At 37.8% G+C, this 17,143-nt stretch overlaps 1 protein-coding gene across 1 annotated transcript in view; it reads left to right on the forward strand.

Moving 5' to 3' along the window:
• Positions 1-271: 271 nt before the first annotated feature.
• The window catches only part of LOC116986775 (protein phosphatase 1 regulatory subunit 12B-like), a 33,404-nt gene continuing 16,532 nt past the window's right edge, over positions 272-17,143 (forward strand). Inside the window, exons 1-6 of the mRNA XM_033042444.1 lie at positions 272-692; positions 10,442-10,458; positions 11,030-11,174; positions 14,465-14,569; positions 14,668-14,718; positions 15,557-15,607. Coding sequence (XP_032898335.1) covers positions 591-692; positions 10,442-10,458; positions 11,030-11,174; positions 14,465-14,569; positions 14,668-14,718; positions 15,557-15,607 — 471 coding nt within the window. The 5' untranslated portion in view covers positions 272-590. The remainder of the gene's footprint in view (positions 693-10,441; positions 10,459-11,029; positions 11,175-14,464; positions 14,570-14,667; positions 14,719-15,556; positions 15,608-17,143) is intronic.

Genomic DNA, 17,143 nt, shown 5'->3' on the forward strand with positions numbered 1-17,143 from the left:
CCCATCTGAAACCAAATGGTGCCTTTGGCTTAACTCCAGCATTCCTTTTCAAGTCAGAAAAAAAAAATTGGAATGTCAAAAGAAAGCAGTGCTTGAAGCAGTCCAGCTAAGGCAATAAGTACAAAACAGAAGTTGCTGTGTTCGTACATCATCGAGAGTTGCTGCAGTCCTTGATGTGTGCAGAGTCTCAAAATGAAAAATTGTGCTTTGATATTTATCTCAATTTAGTCTTCATGTGACACAGTTCAGGTAAATTGAAACCATTTTCCTGCAGCTGCAATATTTTGAAAGACAGTCCTTTAGGATTTTGTTTGTCGCTTTCATCTTTTTTTTTCAAATGCGCTGAACTCTTGGTGAAACTGAAGAAGAACAAAATTTGACTTGAGGACCAACAATTTTCATCTAACGGTCTTATTTTAATTTTGCCTGTCAGCTTGCAATGTTGTAAAGAAAAACGTATGCATTTCAGTTTTGGATACAGTACCAACCAGTTCTGAAGGCAGCGTGTTAGAGCACAGAGGAGACTTGCTCAGCAAAGTGAACACTATCACTGTACTGATCAGAAGCGGATATCTTGGATTTGGTTAACTATGTCAGCGCTATATTCTAGGAGTAAGGACCTGACGAGAAGCAGAAAAACACAGCCAGAGACACCACCTTGCTCACCTTCACCCACCAGCAAGACATTTCGAGTAAGCAAACCATTGTCTTTCACTGGAGTGCTCTGGTACAGTAAGAAAGTGACAGTGAATGTGCAACAGATAAACCATTGGTTGGTAAAAGAACCTTGAAATATCTGTCACACTTGGTCTTTAAGCAAACTGTGTTCTATTTATGGTTATGGAGAATTAATTAGTTGCATATTGTTAGTATATTTGGATGTTTCAGATAATTTAGACAGTGATTATGTTCTCATAAAGATCCACGTTGAAATAAAAACATGCTGCCGGCTTTTCCCACTATCTTAAACAATGATTGTTTACAGCCAGCTCACGACTTGATTTTGACAAACGGACTGAATTGTTGGATGGAGTTAAATAATATAACAATCAAATGCAGGGATTTTGTCTGCTATCCTGTGTTTTGTAAGTCCGATTTTTATATGGTTCTGTTTACTGTTTCATTCGGACAAGTCTGAGCTCATGTTTTCCTTTTCAGTAATTGGCACTGACACGTATATGCATCCCCAAAGGTTTCACCTCAGTAATGGTTATTAATCGGCATTTTAAATACAGCAGGGTGGCTAATAGGTGAACAATCCAAAGGAAAATAATGAAGTTTATTGCAAACAGATTTATTTAATGTCAGTTCTAATTGGGTGGCCTCCTTAAGCATATACAGGGACAGTTTCTGGGAGGTTTTTGTGGAACACTGATGTCATAATTAGAAACAGCTGTAAGTGCAATAAGCACAGTGTTGGTTAACTTTTTGAGTAGGTTGGAAATGAGGGGAAAACTTGCTGGAGATACTTGGCTTGACATAATTGCAAATCTTAACAAATTTTTGATCAAAAGACCACTTCGAAACCATTGGATTTGTTGGTTGCGCGCTTGAATGCTTTTTGCTTTTAAAATGGATCCATGAAAAAATATACTTGGTGAAATTCAGTGACTCTTTTGCAGAATCACAATTCTTAATTTCCTTTCATGCATATGCTCAGTAATACATCAGTAAATGTGCTTGAACAGTTTATTCATAGCAGATTTAAATATCATGTTTTATCAGTTTAGGTAGGAATATATTTGGTGTTCAATGAAACTTACTTACATTTGATCTACAAAAATAACATCTGTTTTATAAGCACCTAGATAATTAAAAATTTAATTTCAGATTGAACTAAAATGTTTGCTATCAGCCACACAAAATGAAGAAAAATAAGTAGCTAAGGAGGGTACATTGAAATATCTTAAGTGTTTACATTTTTATGTATTATAATAACCGTACTTTTAAAATTCTGCTGTGAAGCAATCTTTCATCCGTGGGTAGTACTTTAGCTTGCACTCGCATTTCCTAATTGTTTTCTTCCTTTAACACTTGCTTGGGTTTATCTTGGTCACCTTGTGCCTTACGACGTGACATTTGCAGTGCCAGTTCCTCATTTCATTCAGGAATGAGGATGCTGAAGGACTACCTAGCCATGATGGTTATTGCTGCCAGTCCTGGATGTCTTTGTCCAATGTGCAGAGATACTCTTCCAATTTCTAACTTGTCAGTAGTAAACATTCAGTTTATATTTGAGTGTGCGTACAATTGTGGTGCAGTACAAAAAAAACTTTTTCTGTGACTTCCTTTTCCCCTTTCGCTTTCCTTTTCCTCTTTCACTTTCCTTTTCCTCTCCCCTACTCATTACCTAATTCACATTTTGTCTTTCATTTTTGTGGTCTGTTTTAATGTTTTAATTTTAAATTTATTTTTCATAACATAGAATTATGGATACATTGGGGTGATTAAAATTGTTGTGCTTGTTGAGTTTGGATTTTATTTTTTTAAAACACATCCAATGCGAACTGCCCTTCCGACCTAAAAAATTCACTCTTAAATAAAACTGGCCAATAATGTTTGATTTTCGTGTGGTTACTAACATTAATACTGCCTCTTATCCTGCTGCTGTGAGTTTGAGAATTTTAAATATTAATTCAGATTTATTAGGTTCTATTTATTTAATTCTACTATCTAAGCAACAAAAAAACATGTGTAGTCAGAAATAAAGTTTAAATATTAAAATTAATTTGCGCAGGTCTATTTCAGTTTACAGGTGGCTTATGGGCCTGTCCCACTAAGGCGACTTTTTAGGCTAGTACAGGAGACTCTGCGCTTGCCACATTTTCGCTGGTGGTCTCTGGTGAGTCTCTTTCATGGTCGTGAGGAGTTCTCGCATTCTGGGAACAAGACGAGTAATGTCGCCGCAAATTTTTCAACATGAAAAATTTTCTGCGACCAAAAATTGGTCGCCATGGAGGTAATCGATAATCCTGTAGTCGTAGATGCAGTTGTAGTGGGGTCACCATGTAGCTGTAGGTAGTCGAGGTAGTCGTGAGTAGTTTAAAGGGCCTGTCCCACTTGGGCGTGATTTGCTCGCCATTTACGCGACATCATTTACGCGTCACGGCGCACGCGCCGTGACGTGCACGTGATGCGTGCATGGTGCGTGGTGACGTAGGCAGTGATGCGCGCGCGCACGACGACCCAGGATTTTGGGATGTACAAAATCTTCGAGCGCCATCTGCGTGACGCACAAATGATGCCCAAGTGGGACAAGCCCTTTAGTTAATCGCCTTTGCTGACCATTCATTTTCATTGGCTCATTGTGGGGAAAAAACGTAAGCATGAGTTTTCAGAACCAAGGATAACCGACCGGTAATGTTAAATGTCCCCCGAACTTCACAGCTGTGTATCTCTGGCTTATTAAAAGTTGTCTGGCTTGTTAAAAGTTGTCTCCCCTCTTTCTCCCCCCCCCCATCTCCCCTTCCCCCCCCCTCTTTTAAAGGACTTACTGTACATTGTGCTAGCCGTCTTAATTAAAGCGCCAACCTTCCTGTTCATCGCTGTGTGTGTCTGTATCACCTTGGCTTTGCACCGTGTGAATATCAGACAGCGCTCCCCCCCCCCCCCCCCTGCTTGCCCTGGCCCCTGCCTTTGCGATGTGTTTGTGTGTGTGTTCCATTCTGACAGTCGCCGTTCCTGTTCCCGGTTTTTCAGGCGACTGCCGGCAACTCGACAGCCGCCAGCAGTAGGCTGAAAAATCACCTAAGTGGGACAGGCCCATTAGTCGGAAGTACTCTTGCCTCTAAAACAAATGCGTAAGTTCAAGTTCAACTCCCGAGACCCGAATGCAAAATTCTCAGCTGGCACATTCCAGCGCACTACTGAGGAAGTGCTCTACTGTCAGAGATGCCACCTTCCAGGCACTTGACTGAAGTTTTCAGATGAATGCAAATGAAGTTATTTCAAAGAGCATGGGAGCCATCCATATTAGCCAAACAAACTATTACCTCAATGGACTAATTTTTTTTTTTTTTTTTTTTAAATCAATCTTTCTGGCCATTATCGCCATAGTGCAGAATATTTTCCATGCTTCCAACACTGCATTAGTAACTACATTTCAAAATACTTGATTGCCTACTAAGTGCTTTTGAGATGACCTAAGGACACTCAGCACATCAATGTGCTGGTAATTTATCGGACTGGGAAGAAAGGAGCACTGTCTCTTTTGAAACCTCGAACTTGGCTGTTGATTTTTTTTTTTTCTAGAAACTCTAAACTTTGAAATATTATGAATTAAAGGATATTAAATTATGCAATGACAATGGCAAAAGTATTCTTTGAACTAAGATAATTTGTTGTGGCACAACTTCTTCAAGCTATTTGGCAGAATTATGCTTTCTGAAGTTATCATTCACAATCGGCATACAGTATTTATTTATAAAAGCCGAGGTTTTATTGTTGATGTTATTTCATATTCTATTCTGCATATAGGAAGATTTTATCCTAAACATTCTCCCCTCTTACACAATTATGTAATAACACAATTACACACTCCTTTTGCCACTGATAAATTGACAGGCAGGGCAGTGTGATGGCTTTCGCAAGTATTGAAGGTGTTAAAGATATAAAAAAGCGGAGTTTGATTGCTTTGGAATAGCCCTCACATTTTTTAAGGTAAATCACCATAAGATTTTGGAAGCAATTTACATTAGTTCACTTGATATTTGGTATTTTTATACCATAATCAATATTTTGATACCATACTGACCAGTTGTATTTTAGAGTAGGTTACCAGGATGAGCTTCACAGTTCTGTTTCAGTGCAGATACAGTTAAACACTCTTGACTCTTGAGCAAGAAACCAACAGATTGTTATTTTGAGTACAGGTCCACCACCGATTTTCTGACAAGTGATGATCCAATACCTCCTTTCATCCAGACAAATTTATGAGAGAGCACTTGAAATCCTCCCGGAAGTCCACCCAGAAATGTGGTACCTAGGCCGGGTGAGACGGCCGATCTCAACCTCATTGGGTCTTCTGCGTCGAACTCAACCTCATTGGGTCGTCTGCGCCGACCGGTGCATCAAATTTTGCGCTCTGCAGCCAGAGCTCTGGAACTTCAGCCCAGCCAGAGTCAGCAGGTCTGTTCCCATAGACTACTTTCGAGGCCGTCTTTGCAGGCCAGTATCTTGGCTACCTGGCAGCCAAGGTGGACTATTCTGGTACCGTTGGACTCTTCCCGGAAGTAGTGACATCTGCTGGTCTGGCAAAACAGACAATCCAGAAAGGCTATGGAACCAAGGGTGCTGGAAAATCGGTGGTGAACCTATAATTCAGGAATCTTGGTAGTAGATAATGTTTTAAAGCTGATTGCATTTAGATGTGAAATTACACAATTTATTTTCCATTAAATAAATTAATAAGCCCATCTAAAAGAAATGTAGTTTGGCTCAATTGAAATTACAGACTAAATAGCTGTATTTATTCTGAACATCCATTGAATCATAGATATTTATGGCACAGGGAGATTATTTGGCATATCGCGTCCACGTTGGCAAAAATGGATCTTGTTTTCATCTCAATGAACCAGTATGCTAGAGTGCCAGGGAAGCTCTTTGCTTGAGAAAATGCCTTTTGCTTCTTAATCTAACCAATCAAAATGAGCAGACCCTTTGTCAAGCAGCTACACCGTGCTTTAAGTGATGCCATTAGCAATACAGTATATTTGTTCTGAAAATATAGGGATATTGCATTGGTTTGCAGGCTAGAATTAAAAAAATTCAAATTGTTCTTGTGGGTCCTTGCACCAGAGATTACTGCGGTGGACAAGATGCATCTGTCTTCAGTTACATCGTCTGTGGGAGAAGGGAAGATTGTCCAATTGAAGGAAATGTGCCTTCCTACATCAATCCAAGCTTGTCTTAAAATAGCTCTATATTTATAGAGATTTAGCTGGGCTGTTCTAAACATTCATTTAGTAATAGTGTGAGTTGAAGGAGAACGAGTCAGGAAAAGGAGTTTTACTGAAAAAGAAACTTCACCACTGGTCGCACGGGAAGATTATATTCAGAATATAAATCAGTTCAGTATTTCACAAAGTATCTTGGACTAAATTTATGAAACAAACAAGAATGCTGAAGACGGATTTTGACTCAATGTCACCCATTCCTTCTCTCCAGTTGCCTGTACTGCTGAGTTGCTCCAGCAGTTTGTCTATCTGATTTAAACCAGCATCTGTAGTTCCTTCGTGTACATATAATGCTTACATTTTCCTTTATCAACATGTCAGTGAAGACATTTTATGTGGCTCCCTTTTTAAAAAAAAAACAGGTACTTTTTGAACAATATGCAACTTTGAATGCTACCCTCTAAATGGAAGCACTTTGTACGCCTATATCCTTGGGGCTTATTAAATTAATACTGAACCAAAACATTTCTTTCAAGATACAGTTAGTCATTTTGAAATTCCTCTAGTGGCATTGATTGTTCATTTGTTAAGGAAGTAATGTTGGATTGGGCTCCGACATTTTAACTATACATTAGGATCAGTTATAAGACAAGCATGTGATCTTTCTGATCTAGCTGGTCAGCTAGACATTGCATGTGACGGTCAGGATCTTTGACGGTCAGTGGAATTCTTTACCACAGAATGCTGTGGAGGCCACGTCAGTGAATATTTATGGCAGAGATAGATAGATTCTTGATTAGTTCAGGTGTCAGAGGTTATTGGGAGTGGGCAGGAGAATGGGGTTAGGAGGGAGAGATAGACAGGCATGAGTGAATGGCAGAGTAGACTTGATGGGCCGAATGGCCTAATTCTACTCCTTATGATCTCCAGCATTGCAGGAGCTACCTGGGTATATTACATACCCACATCCTGGAGTAAACTTTCTGCGCCAGACTAAACTAGCAGTGGCATTCAGTACATATTACCGGCTGTAAAGATTTTTTGAATAGATAAAGGTGTTGTAATCCATTGCTTAACTTAAAACAGCTTGCTGGAAAGAATGACAGGAAACAATAGTAACTAAAATTCTGTTCAACCATTTGCTGTTTTTGAGTCCTTGTAGTTTTGAACTTAACCTCCTGCGCAGTGTTTTGAATGTTAAAGTTAGATACTGCAATTTGAATTGGATACATATTACGTTAGACAAAGGAACTCAATGTAGGTAAAGCTTGTACAAGTTATGGATGAGACAGGTTTAGAAGGAAATGGGTCTAACGCAGGCAGGTGGGACTAGTGTAGATGGGGCATGTTAGTCGGTGTGGGCAAGTTGGACTAAAGGGCCTGTTTCCATGCAGTATGACTCTGACTCCAAGTATCACATTAATGAGCGGCATTGTGAATTTTTACACGTAAGTTCATGTCGCAGAAGCAATGTTGAAGGCTCCTGATTCCACTGTTTGATGTTTCAAAGGCTGTGAAGTCAAGTCACTGGGCAATATATTACGTGCTGATGTAATACTTGAATTTAACCATTGGAATATTTGGAAAGATGGTTATTTTCATTATTAAGCGTGAGTCAGTCAGCTATTGGCAACTTCCGTCCTTCATAATAATAAATACAAATGCACATATTGGTTCATAAAAGTACTAAATGAAAACTTGATCTCTTTTTTGTTTTAACTTATTAAAACTGGATAATTCCGGTCTATTTAGCTGATGAAACAAACGCACATTTTGAAATACTGTGAGAAACTCTGATCTTTTTAGAAGATATTACAGAGAAATTAATTTTGTCTTTTCTGCTTTGATCTTTTTACTGACGTCACTTATACAAGTATTTATACAGCGAGACACATGGATTTCTATTTTCCATTTGCTAACTTTATCTAACTTTCATCCAAACTTCTAAGCTTTGAATAATATATAGACTTAGAAACATTCTTAAGGTCGGATACAAACTGTCACTCCACAACTGAATTCACCATTGCATCCAGTGGTGGAGGAGTGACCTGATGAAGAGCAGTTCTGGATGCACTTCACATCCAACCAATAGATTTATGCCAGAGAGGGCTGGTGTCTGATTAATGACTTTGTTTACATGAGGTCATTGAGCCTGTGGAATATCATACATATTTATACTTGATTTGAAATGTTTTGTTGGCTAAATCTTAAATGTATTCATTTTTAACTTTTTATTTAAATCCAATAATATCCATCTCCGTCTAAAACAGTGGTTCTGAACCTTTTTGGCATACGTAGGCGCATACGCGAACAAAATACTGTATGTGGTATCTACCTTTGTTAAGTTCTTAAAAATGGGCTCAACAAATGGATATGTTATTTATGACCCCTTCTTGTCCCCTGGTAAAGCCCCAAACGACCCCCAGGTTAAGAACCACTGGAAGACATCTAAATGGCCAAAAAGCCTTTTTGCAGCCTTTAACAGAAAAGAAGCTGCTGTTCAGCCTTCCACAAGAAGTACAGCTGGCCGAATTTAAGCAGAGGCTTTTTTTCCACGATTACCCAGCCTGAAAAGAGTCTTATTTTCCACATTAAAAATTGAAATATGAGAACTGTGAAATTAGTTATTTAATGAGATGACTCCGTAAAATTAGCAGAATAGCAACTGATTTGTGTACCTTTTGTTTAAAAAAAATTCCCCGTGAATCTCCTTTTTTTAAAAAAAAAAAGGGAAAGATTCAGCTTCATTTTATGCAGTTTTCTCAGTACCTTGCATTCTTTTTTGATTTATGTAATCTTTCTTTCAGCCTAAATTGTCTTCCCTGCTTTTTTAAAATAATCAAGGTGTGATCTTCAGGTGTAGTTTCCTGCTTTCCAAACACCTTGTGTTCAAGTTGACTAATTGAAGGCGAAGTTGGGAAGAGACCTCTATTGAGCACAAATACATGGACCAAGTATGATTTTTGTTTTGGTGTTTTAGGAATTGTATACAGAGCACTATAAATAGCAATAAAAAAGCAAAAGTACTGACAATGAATACGGAGGTCTCCAACACAATTAAAAAAATAAAGATACTAAAGTTTGGGGATATGTTGAATGTGATCTCTCACTTCTTTTTACTGGTGCCTTTTGGAAACTCTCAAAAGTGCACAAATTGCATGTGATCTTTTTGTGTTTTCTTCCTCTTCGTCTGACCACCACTTTAAACGTCCAACCTCGACCTCATTTCTAATATGCAGCATGTCCCAATATGTAATTTTTCTAAAACAGAAGGGGCTTCAATAGCGAATTAGTAAAATGGTAACTGTCTGTCTATAATCTGATAATGTGTCAAATTATCCTTCGACTAAATATTTTCCTCCTTCCAGGTGCAATTTTTCTGGAGAGTCTTTGCTCCGTAGTAAATTTTAGAGAAGTATATTATCGTTATTCTCATGAAGGAGGATATACTTAAATTCCAAATAGCAGTTGTTATGAGTATCTTGGTCATCTCTTCCCATTCAAATGCTAATAATGAGAGCAGAAAATAAGATACATTTAATAAAAGTACACTTTACAACCTTAAATTGCAAATGAAACATGAAGTTCTTTATAAAACTATGTATTCATTGAAAGCATATTTTGGTATTATGTTTTTGGACTTTGCTTTAATTGATGGTAATGGGCTTTTGGTAAAAACAGATTTTAAGGAGACATTATGATTAGTATGCTATAATGCAAGAAACTGAAGACTGCTTATGACAGTTGTGTAAAACATTTTACAAGAATACTTAACCAATTTTGGATTGGAACGTATTTTGAAGGTTATTCAGCAGAGACAGATACAGGAAATACCAGTACACAGACATTAATTGCAGCATGAAGAATAAGTGATTAGCCTTGGAAGAACTGGCAATATGTATTCTAATTCAAAATTCTCATCCCTAATAAAATACCATATATATTTGAATTTACTTTCACATATCTTTACTTGAACTTTACTTAACTGGAGTTGCACATCCTCTTAATTTGGAGAGTAAAGTTATGTATTTGTTAATTAATTGCATGGTGGTAAAGAGTCCTCAATCCTGATCTGTAAAGGTACCACTTGTAGTGTATTCAGCTGTTTCTCAGCCCGGTTGGATGCAAATCATGAGCTAGCATAGTACGTTTCTTCATCCAGAGGGAAAAAAAATAGTGTAACATTTTGTTTTGCATATGTCTCTAATCCCAAATAGAACTTGATTTGACCAAGTGTTTCCAGACACATGATGTATTTCTGTGCCAAACTTTGAACATCAATAATCTGACACATCTGCTAGCAGTTCCTTTGGGTTTAAAGATCCAGCATGTTAGGCTTCAAATGAGCTATGTCTCTAACAATCAGATGATGTGTTCTGTTCTTGAGGGGTTCATATTCACTTTCTTTACTCACAGTATTTGTGGGTTCGGATTGAAAATCTGCTCTATTATGATGCTGATTTAATTTCATGCCAAAATCCTAATTCATCAGTAAAACTTTAGATTGTCTCATCAATATACTAAACAATTTTGTTTTAATTTTGCAGCCTGACCGTCTCAGCAGGTAAGAACATTTCCATACCTTGCAAATACTGTAACATCCTGTCCATCCATTTTTTAGTGTTGTATACGATACTTCTTTCAAAGTTAGCTAACTTTAAAGGAAAAATAGTTAACCTTGGTCTTTGGCATTGCCAAAATATTCATGCACCGTTTTGTGGGAGAAACGGCAAAGATATTTGGTCATATTTGGACGTGAACAATTTCAATCGTTGTTTTAAGTTTTATGTTAACATTTAGTTCAGGAGAAAGCATGTCAAAATGTCTTAATTTTCTTGACAGGTAATAATTTTTGGATTAACTGAAAACTACCCTGTTAATAATACCATATTTGCTTGCATTTTATGAAGAAATTGTACAGATCTGATAAGTATTTAATTTATCATTAAATAATGGAATAATTATGAAGTGTCAATGTATACTCTATTGACACTTAGCCTCCAAGTAAAAACAGTCCTTTTGCGATCTGAGTCAGGGGTGTATTGTTTTGGATCATTAACAGGGATTTGATTTGATGTGTTTAATATGGCAGTTATACAGCTTAATTGTGGATTTTGGACTGCTTTTGCTTTCAGGTTGGATTCTGGATCATCAAATATCTCGACAGACATTTGCAGTGATCGTTTGTTGAGTCGAACAAGTTCCTACACGCGCAGGGAGAATCGATTGGCATCCCTAACTAAACCAGAGCAAGACAATGCTATAAAGGATTATAAGAAGGTAGCTAGCAAAGATGGCACACTTTGATATGCTATCACCAACAATTATGATATTTATGAAAAATTGCACCAAATTAATTATTTACGAATGCTTGACTAATCTTCTGGAATTTTTTGATGATGTAACTACGAAAATGGACAAGGGAGAGCCAGTGGATGGAGTGTACCTGGACTTTCGGAAAGCATTTGATAACGTCCCACATAGGAGATTAGTGGGCAAAATTAGGGCATATGGTATTGGTGCTGACATGGATAGAAAATTGGTTGGCAGACAGGAAACAAAAAGTAGGGATTAACAGGTCCCTTGCAAAATGGCAGGCAGTGACTAGTGGGGTACCGCAAGGCTCGGTGCTGGGACTGCAGCTATTTACAATATACATCAATGATTTAGATGAGGGGATTCAAAGTAACATGAGCAAATTTGCAGATGACACAAAGCTGGGTGGCAATGTGAACTGTGAGGAGGATGCTATGAGAATGCAGGGTGACTTGGACAGGTTGGGTGAGTGGGCAGATGCATGGCAGATGGAGTTTAATGTGGATAAATATGAGGCTATCCACTTTGGTAGCAAAAACAGGAAGGTAGATTATTATCTAGATGGTGTCAAGTTTGGAAAAGGGGAAGTACAACGGGATCTGGGGGTCCTTGTTCATCAGTCAATGAAAGTAAGCATGCAGGTACAGCAGGCAGTGAAGAAAGCGAATGGCATGTTGGCCTTCATAACAAGAGGAGTTGAGTATAGGAGCAAAGAGGCCCTTCTGCAGTTGTACAGGCCCTGAGTGAGACCACACCTGGAGTATTGTGTGCAGTTTTGGTCTCCAAATTTGAGGAAGAACATTCTTGCTATTGAGGGAGTGCAGCGTAGGTTCACAAGGTTAATTCCCGGGATGGCGGGACTGTCATATGCTGAGAGAATGGAGCGGTTGGGTTTGTATACTCTGGAATTTAGGATGAGAGGATCTTATTGAAGCATATAAGATTATTAAGGGTTTGGACACCCTAGAGGCAGGAAACATGTTCCCGATGTTGGGCGCGTCCAGAACCAGGGGCCACAGTTTAAAAATAAGGGGTAGTCCATTTCACACAGAGAGTTGTGAGACTGTGGAATTCTCTGCCTCAGAGGGCGGTGGAGGATAGGGCTCTTAAAGATAGCGGAGTCAGTGGATATGGGGAGAAGACAGGAATGGGGTACTGATTGTGAATGATCAGCCATGATCACATTAAATGGTAGTGCTGGCTAGAAGGGCTGAAGGGCCTACTCCTGCACCTATTGTCTATTGTCTGTTAATTAAAGACGTGGCAAAATATTTATTTTGAAAAATACTTTAATCTATTTAATAACACTGGCAATTGATTTGGAATCGTAAATGGTTCGTGCGTGTAAATGTTTCTGTGAGCTAATTGAATTGTTTGCTCACAGGAAGGCTAAATTATTTGCAACCCACGAATCAGGATGGGTCGATGCTCAAACTTTTATCCAAAACAATAAATGTGCTATTTGAGGAAATCTGTTTTGCAATATGTTCATCCAGTACCAATAATAGGTAGGCATTCTCCTGTGAAATTAGTTATTTGGGTTGCTTAAAATATAGCAAGAGCATTAAGCTGTTTCTACATATTAGAAACCTTAATTATTATACTGCTGCATTCCTCTTCTCCTTTGGTTCCTAATTGCTTTCTGACGCCTTGACTGTAAATGGTCTTCGCAAATATTCCTTTAATTTTTGTAAAAATCTGTTTAGGTTTGGAAGATTGCAAAATTGCAACTAAAATGTGATATAATTTAGCATTTATTTTGTATTTTTAACTATAACTAAATATGATTGTGGTCTAAGAGATTACTGTAACATTGGGACAATATAATATACCCTGTCATTCATAAATGTTCACAATATTTGGAAACCCATCTCTGGATTAGTGGGGGGGGGGGGGAGGGAAGAGTTACATTTGCAGCATTAAGGTTGTTTGTCTTAAGTAAATAGACATTTAAGTTATTGGTCACCAGGCAAGGAAACTTTAAACCTGCGTGGGTATATTTTGGTGTTGAATACTAACAAGAAAAGAACAATATTATCCTCTTTGTACATTACAACTGAAGCATTAATTTTATTACAAAAATCAAGTGGTTCATAAGTAATTAATAACACCCTTCATTAATATAGTGTGCATGATTAAATAGTCAGCATAAAGTGGTCTAAAAATAGGCTAACCATCAAAACCTAGGAGTTTTTGAAAAAAAATGTATTGCTTGAGTATTTATTCATAACTTCAATGCCTTTTTGGCTTGCTAGTTGTGTTTTAAATGGAAGTGTTCCTTCAACTCCATTTACAGTAACAAAATAGTCAAATCTGTGCTCTAATGTCCATAATCTAATATAAATAAATCCCAAGCGGCTGAATGTTTAAAAAGAGGATCAGTGGAAAAACTACTGCAAACCCCATGGACAGTGAAATTGGAATGGGCATGGTTCTTTGTGATTAAATCATGTAATAGTCAGCTTTTCTCTCTTACAAGATTGCTCAAACTGTTGCTTATGACAGCAAAAAGAATTTGTACCAGAATTGAATTATTTTGCAGCACACTTACTTTTAGAATTTGAAGCCATTCTTTCCATCTCACCATACCCGTCCACCCACATGAAGGCCGAGCAGTCCTTGTATAATATGAATAGAGTGTATTCAACAGAATACAGTCAATGTTCCAAAGTTGAACATGATCTCAGCTCAAATTACATTGTCCAGGCTGGATGTCATTTTTAATTTGTCCAGAAACAATAATTCAAATGTATTACATTCCTGGCAATATTGGGAGGTTGTTAAAGAATATCTGTTTGGAAAAATATGGGGATAGTTTTAATGTATACAAGATGATAAGGAATATTCTAAATTGTTCCCAGACGAAGCATGATTACATTCCTGAAGCCTCTCTCACTTCTGGAAGTAACCAAGTTTGAATTTAATTGTAGGTACACACAAAATGCTGGAGAAACTCAGCGGGTGAAGAGAAGGAATTGGTGACGTTTCGGGTTGAGACCCTTCTTCAGACTAATGTCGGGGGAGGGGGTAGGACAAAGAAAGAAAGTGGGCGGAGACAGTAGGACTAGTAGGAGGACTGGGAAGGTGGGAGGGGCAGGAGAGAGAGACCAAGGGCTACCTGAAGTTATTTGTGCAAGTTGAAGAAAGCACTTTTTATCTTTTAGTAACTGCAAAAATTTAATTTAATTGCATTGTTGAGATGATTTTTTTTTTAAATTATAAATAGTGCACATGTGTTTATTTCTGTTTTGAAGTTGTATGAAGAGGCCTCGACAGAAAATGATAAACTTAAAGCCAAACTGCAAGTGGCACAACTTGAACTTGCTGACGTGAAAGCCCAGCTGGAGAAAACGACTCAGGTAGTTTTTCTTGCAAAGCTCTTAAAATTAAATGTTGTGGTCGAGAAGGTTGCATTGACAATTCAGTGCAGACTAATGTACATACTTGTGTGTTTCAGAAACAGGAACGGATTTCTGATAAGTCTTCGATGCTGGAGATGGAGAGAAGGGTAAGTTAAGTACATCTGTACACCATGTGTCTTATCAAATAATAGGAACAAGCAATTAAAACATATTCATCTATTGTTACATCACTTTTCAAATCATTACATTAAGAGCCAACCAACTTAACTGTTCCATGGCAAACCTTTTAAGCATAAATTAGGTGAAAATACTGGTTGTTCCTTGAGTTCTGAGCTTTAAATTGAGATTTGTATAGGAAGGAACTGCAGATGCTGGTTTAAACTGAAGATAGACACAAAAAGCTGGAGTAACTCAGCGGGACAGACTGACATGAATATATTAATAAAAAGGTATCCCTAATTTACTGCATAATTTACTGTTAAAGGTAAATAAGCAATATGGAATATGGTTTTAGTTTAAAGTAATTGTACTGACGCATCATCCAGAATTGATGATGGTGAAGGCTTGTTTCTATGTTATATCTCTCAATCGATCAGTTGTAAGTGAAACAGAGAGGGGAGTGTTGTATAACCTAGAAACGTTGTCAGATGTTTAAAGTGGTGATAGTTCAGAGCACGGGTGCAGGGGTACAACGCTAGGCTACCCTGCAACTTTTCCCAGTTTGTTTTCTTCAGGATCAACAAAGTACATATCATCCAAAGTTCAGACGATTTATGGATTTGAAGAAAGTAAGAACCAAGAGGGATTGATTACCCAATCTATTTGGCTATAAAAATGGGTGTGATGACTCAAGACTGTCTATGGTCCTCCACAGCGGGGGAGACAGTTGGAACCAATCACACCTTTTATGTTTTTGATATATTTTTATCTTGAGATACTTGACTATATTCCTTATTCTAATATTGCACAATGCATCCATTACAGGAAAAACGTGCTTTGGAGAGGAAAGTTTCTGAAATGGAGGAAGAGCTAAAGGTATGATGTTTCTCTTCAGTATACAAGCATGATTGATTATACCTGAATACATAGATAATGTAATCTCCAAAGTGACCAAGGTAATTCTTTACCTTGTCAATTGCTATTACATATTTACTCTCCTATTCAGTCATCCATGCTGGATATCGAACAAATTCCAGAAATGTATGCTTTTTTCCCTCCAAGTTGATCAAGATTCTCTAGTGATAATCTAGAAGCCTATGGATAATCCCCCTTTTAAAATACTGAACTTTTAGCAAAGATTCTTTCTTTAAAAAAGGCCAAGTATTTCCCTCCTTTATTTCATTAAATGCAGTTATATTCTTAATTCAAAATACAACAAACAAAACACTTCCAAATGAGGAATCGGCTAAAGAGGTATTGCTTCTTCTTCACTTTGTTTGAGGCGCATCATACTGAGCCACTACATTAAAACAAAGGCAATTCAGACCGCTAAAGCCGTATAAACAATCTCAATTGTAATCTTGAATATGGAAGCTTTGGTTGCAAATCCCTTAATGGAAACGTATCTCAAGGCCAAAGTTCCTAATCACTATTTGAACCCTCTGTATTCATGCTGCCCTCCGGCTTTTATTAATTTAGTTGGATAGGTAGCCTTTGTGCTGGGAATGGACACCTCATGTAATATAGTGTGAAGACTTAAGCTTCTTTCCAAAGTATTGCCTGAAGTTACTGTATCGGCTTCAGGCATTTCAGCATACAATTAACCTCCATCCTACAGAATCTCCACTCAATTGACTGCCCTCTTTGTACCATTTTAATAATCCTTGCAATTACAAAAGTAGAAGTGTTTTGATTTGTAACCGTGCACACCTTCCCATGAGTCTGATTTCCTTTGCTGCATCATTGTAACACTTAACGGGCTCTTCCCTGAAATTTGCTAAACTTGCTGAAGTGCTTCTGGTGCATAATTATTCTAGTGTTGGCAATTGTATGCTTAGCTTGTTTATTTATTTAATGGAAGATAGCAAGGATTGTAGTGAAAAATATTAATAAGCTAAGTATGTCAGTTTAAATTAATGGGGAAATTTGCAAATTCCACACCATTATTTTGACTTTACGTTAAATGTGCTTGTTTATATTACTTAAATCAAATGTGATTTTGTACTGTTTTTGTTCATTCCCATTGTAAGCTTTGAATTTGTAACCTTTACTACTTTGCCTCTTGGTTTGCTAATTGATGGGCAGCACGGTGGCGCAGAGGCAGGGTTGCTTCCTTAAAGCTCTTACAGCGTCAGAGACCCGGGGTCAATCTCGACTACGGGTGCTGTGTGCGCAGAGCTTGTACGTTCTCCCCGTGACCCACATGGGTTTTCTCCTAGATCTTCAGTTCCTTCCACACTCCAAAGACGTACAGGTTTGTAGGCTAATTGGCTTGGTATAAATATAAAATTGTCCCTAGTGTGTGCAGGATAGTGTTAATGTGTGGGGATCGCTGGTCGGTGCGGACTCGGTAGGCCTAACAGCCTGTTTCTGCGCTGTATCTCTGAACTAAATTAGTGTAGTAGAATCTAC

This window comes from Amblyraja radiata, chromosome 24, assembly GCF_010909765.2.
Source record: "Amblyraja radiata isolate CabotCenter1 chromosome 24, sAmbRad1.1.pri, whole genome shotgun sequence".
Taxonomy (NCBI): domain Eukaryota; kingdom Metazoa; phylum Chordata; class Chondrichthyes; order Rajiformes; family Rajidae; genus Amblyraja; species Amblyraja radiata.